Below are 4,971 nucleotides of genomic sequence, written 5' to 3'. Positions count from 1 at the left end.
GATACAGGATGGAAGTTTCTTTATCCACGATGCAAGATGGAAGTTCCGTTATCCACGATACAGGACGGAAGTTCTGTATCCACGATACAAGATGGAAGTTCCGTTATCCATGATACAGGACGGAAGTTCTGTATCCACGATGCAAGATGGAAGTTCCTTTATCCACGATACACGATGGAAGTTCCTTTATCCACGAAATAGGGTGGAAGTTGCGTTATCCACGATACAGGATGGAAGTTGTTTTATCCACGATACGGGATGGAAGTTCTTTTATCCAAGATACAGGATGGAAATTCTTTTATCCACGATACAGGATGGAAGTTTCTTTATCCACGATGCAGGACGGAAGTTCTGTATCCACAATATCGATCTTCACTGAAATTCAAACAGCAATGCCATGTCTCTCACGCGGTCTGTATAAGGGCTCCACCAACAGATGCGTAAGTCATTTTCCCTCGAATCATTTCGTGATTTCGACAGATGTACAGAAGTGACGAAACACCTGTTATAACAGGCGTCACTACACATGTAACCTCTACGCATTTGCAAGGGCAGTGTCCGCATGGGCGTGCAAAACCTGCTCGTTTTGTATAGTGGAATGTAAGCTGTAATGTTCCCCCAAATTTCAAACATGTCCATTAGAATTTGCTATCAATTTCGAACATATATTTTCATTGCCAAAGAAATCCATTTCCAGTAAGATCAAAAAAAAACTTCATTAAGCTTCTAATTAGTTGAAAGTTAGAAACTTAATCAGCCAACCTCGGTGTATCTAGATAAGATGATGCCGTACTTTTCAATTAACTCTCACAAAGATTTGCCTACAGGCTGAATATAATTTGAACCTTTTTAACGATTCGTGTGATTTAGAAAGTTTGATTTCGTTTATAGAATTTCAGAATATCCCTACAAATTTGATTAACTATAACCTCAAATATTTTCAACAGCTTGTGTATAATTTTGAACTTATTCAACAATTGTACTAGTTGAATTTGATTTGGTAGAAACATCATGATAATTTATCAGCTGTATAATTGAGAAATACAGTCAATGGTACCGAGCGATTTACATACATTTTCCTATAATTGAAATTCATGTATGCTTGCCCGGATTGAAATTCATGTCGGCTTGCACAGATTGAAATTCATGTATGCTTGCACAGATTGAAATTCATGTATGCTTGCACAGATTGAAATTCATGTAGGCTTCACGGGAATTCAGACAAAAGGATCAATGCGACGGCAATCACAGGCGAGCGTTCATCGTCAGACAAAGACTGCATCGCGATTGTGGCAGGTGGTTGTTATTTAGCAGGTGGTTGTTATTTTGTTATTTAGCAGGTGGTTGTTATTTTGTTATTTAGCAGGTGGTTGTTATTTTGTTATTTAGCAGGTGGTTGTTATATATTTTGTTATTTAGCTGATGGTTGTTATTTTGTTATTTAGCAGGTGGTTTTTATTTTGTTGTTTACCAGGTTGTTGTTATTTTATATCAATTAAATCTCTTTTAGTCCGGTGCTAGCCACAACTGTTGCAGTTGGTGCAATGGCTGGAATCGGTGCAGAATTTGGGTGGGCCTCTGGTTTTTGTTATTTAGCAGGTGGTTGTTATTTTGTTATTTAGCAGGTGGTTGTTATTTAGCAGGTGGTTGTTATTTTGTAGGTGGTTGTTATTAGGCAGGTGGTTGTTATTTTGTTATTTAGCAGGTGGTTGTTATTTAGCAAGTGTTTGTTATTTAGCAGGTGGTTGTTATTTAGCAGGTGGTTGTTATTTGGCAGGTACTTGTTATTTTGTAGGTGGTTGTTATTAGGCAGGTGGTTGTTATTTAGCAGTTGGTTCTTATTTTGCAGGTGGTTGTTTATTGGCAGGTGGTTGTTGTTAGGCAGGTGGTTGTTATTTAGAGCTGCAACGTCAACAGGTGGCTTCAGTAACACTAGTATTTCGAAGCCAGTGATAAATGTCAACAATTCAGACAGAGGCGCTGTTTTTTCTATATTAAAAACATTATTTTTAGGTACCATCATTTAATCTTGAATTATATTCAACTCTATTATTAATAATTTGATTTTCAATAAAATATTACAATGATAAAATTTAATTATGCTCAGTACATATATATTTTTCATATTTATTGACTATACCGTGCTAATTTTTATCACAGACTTATTTCCTAATGCAAATTTGAAAGAAATACACTTTTCTTTTTTTAAGTTAAAAATATTATAATGCAATTAAATCTTAATATAAATTTATTTTAAAATCGTTTTTAAATTTGTACCTATTAGAAAATTTTTTATGTCACCTTATCAGTCCGATCTCAATTATTTAAACGTTGGATTTTCGTATAAGAATGAAATCTATTCATTATGTAATCTTTTTATAAATAAATAAATCTTTTTGGCAGGTCGGTATAACAAATCGAATGAATTAAAATATGAAATACAGTGCGAATGTGCTGGAAGTTCCCTTCTACTCTTGACGATGGCAAATTTTGAAGTTACGTTAAATAAAAAAGTTAGCTATCATCTCAGCCTCTGTTTGTGATGATTGGTCCAACAGTAAGTGACTTTCCAGACACGCTTTGGATGTTCTCTAGTCTATAGCTTCTTCTCAAATGAAATTTATGAAAAATTACATTCTGGTTCAAAGCTTTCAAAATAAAATTATACTTGAAAATTCTTCTCGAAAATTTTCTGGCGTCCTATATAAGAAGGCATGAAACACAAAAAACGTAAATATAATTTTAATACAAATAATTAATCTTGTTTACAATAAAGGTAAAATATACAGGTCTAATAAGAAGGCAATTATTCTTTGGCTTATCCCGTAGAGATCATATGTGGACTTAGAGAGACGGACTAGGGTAAGTCGCGTTCATAGGAACCTTGAGGTGCCGCTAGCAGTTGATGGTGGTGATCCTCCATCACGTACACGGTGATGATGGCCGGCCACCGCTCACGGTTATCGACGGCCGTAGAACTGGAGACGATGCTGAAGCGTGACCAAAATTCCGTGGAGGTGCCGCTAGCGAGTGACTAGAAGAGTTCAGGCTTTCGGTTCCCATTCACGCCCAGCAGGCGTCATCTCCGACGACATCGACCTCTTCATCCTCCTCTTCCTCCTCGAGATCTAAGTTTGGGCATCCAGGAGTGCAGGTTCCTTCCCGGTGCTTGTTGAGGAGCGACATGCGCGAGAAAGTCTTGGTGCAAATCTGGCAGGCGTATTTCTTGACTGTGGCGTGCGTCTGCTGGTGCGCCCTCAAGTTGCTGCGGTCCGCAAAGCTGCGGCAACATTCGCTGCACTGGAACGGCTTCTCTCCGGTGTGGGTGCGGATGTGGCCCTGCAGCAGCCACGGCCGCGAGAACGACTTGCCACAAATGTGGCACTTGCAGGGCAGCGTGTGTGTCCGGATGTGCATCTTTAGGGCTCCGCAAGTAGTATAGGATTTGTTGCACGTCGGGCAGGAATATGCTCGTACCCCCAAGGTAGCTGTGCAGTGAAGCTCTTTATGTTTAGCTAAACCAGGTCTTGTAGCGTATGCTTTGCCACATTCCGTGCAGCTGTAGCGAGGCTTGGACCCACTTGCTCCGGAACCCTGGCTACTCACGCTGCCGCTGGGGGACAAAGGCTCTTCTTCTGACTCAGAGATGGTGGACACGGATGATGCTGGAGAGATGAGGGCAGATGACTCAGGATATTGGGGAAGTGATGGCGATAGGTGGCAGCGGGACTCAGTTGACGACACAGGAGACGCTTGTGGTGACAGTGGCATGTGGCTATTGGACATCCAAGTATTGGGTTTGGTCTCAGCCTCACTGGTTGCTCTAAACAACTGAAGATAATACTCAGCTAGGTTAGGCAAATGTGTTTCCCGAGATGGGGGATGGCTGGGAGTATGTGAGACTTGTGCTGGCGCTGGAGAATTACAAGGAGCAGTTCTCGAGCTGTTGTTATGGTAAGAACTTACGACTGGCGGGACGAAAGTACGTTGTCTCGTGGGCGCGGAAAGGGCGTATGAAGACACGGGTAAGACATGGCGGTTTGAAGGCCCTATGTTATAATGATGACTCACACTATGCTTCACAGTTACGTTATAAGATGGCACTTGACTCTGATGATAGAAGCTGTCCATCGATGATTTTGACGCAAAATTGTCATATGTAGGAACTGCACTTGTTGGGTATGAAGGTAAAGTGGCTACTGATGCTGGAAGGGGGCTTGTTGGTGGGGGAGTCAAGGCAGCGGATGAGCAATTGAATCTTGGCACTGGAGTAGCGGGTTCCACTTTAGGCACTAACATTTGCTCCACTTCAATTTTTGGTTTCTTCATACTGAGATCTTGAGGTTCTTCTTGTTCGTATAGAGCAGACAACGGACGCTTCTTGAGAGGACAATGGGCGTAGTTACGCTTTGCCATGAATGAGCAAGGCATTTTGATAGCCGTTAATGTTGCTCGTTACTAATCACACACTCTGTCACAAGGCAGGAGCTCAGAGCTCAGGTTCGTGTATGGCGCAGGGGCTGTTGCTTGTACGAGTGCGCAACGCAATCTGAATGAACAGGTCGCGTGCTCCCCCTTATATAGGAAGACGAGGGCAGGTGCTAACCGAAGCGTGCCGCCGGCCAATTGCGTAAGGTGGGCGGCGCATGCGTGGCTCGTGGCAGATCCTGTGGAGCGTGCGCCAACACTTCACTAACTTTTATCCCGATAATATAACATAAAATAAATTTTACTATTCACAACATTAAAACAAACATGCATATTTCATACACATACTTAATTTCTTACGAATTTAGAACCCACAAACCATAAAATTTAGCAATAAATACAAAACAATTGACGGAGAAGTGATCCCTCCTTCGTTGGCATCAGCGGCCAATAGGAAAGTTTCCCGCCGCCGTGGGACGAAGGAGGACAGATGCTCGTGGCGGTTGACAGGTGTGCTCGTGGCAACAGCACGTGGCCAAACGC

General features: G+C 41.7%; 1 protein-coding gene across 1 annotated transcript; it reads right to left on the bottom strand.

Annotated features, from left to right (window-relative positions):
- Positions 1-2,727: 2,727 nt before the first annotated feature.
- Positions 2,728-4,536, bottom strand: LOC108669967 (protein snail). The gene has a single exon (XM_018157412.2). It carries the CDS (start codon positions 4,429-4,431, stop codon positions 3,064-3,066), a length of 1,368 nt encoding a protein of 455 aa, XP_018012901.1. The 5' UTR covers positions 4,432-4,536; the 3' UTR covers positions 2,728-3,063.
- Between the last annotated feature and the right edge of the window lie 435 nt (positions 4,537-4,971).

The sequence above is a fragment of the Hyalella azteca genome, unplaced genomic scaffold (genome assembly GCF_000764305.2).
Source record: "Hyalella azteca isolate HAZT.00-mixed unplaced genomic scaffold, Hazt_2.0.2 contig3992, whole genome shotgun sequence".
Classification (NCBI taxonomy): domain Eukaryota; kingdom Metazoa; phylum Arthropoda; class Malacostraca; order Amphipoda; family Hyalellidae; genus Hyalella; species Hyalella azteca.
This window is presented reverse-complemented; position numbering and strand designations above follow the sequence as displayed.

What these genes read in the sequence shown, in the direction of transcription:
- LOC108669967 (XM_018157412.2), bottom strand. Translation starts at nt 4,431, where the DNA reads ATGCCTTGCTCATTCATGGCAAAGCGTAACTACGCCCATTGTCCTCTC.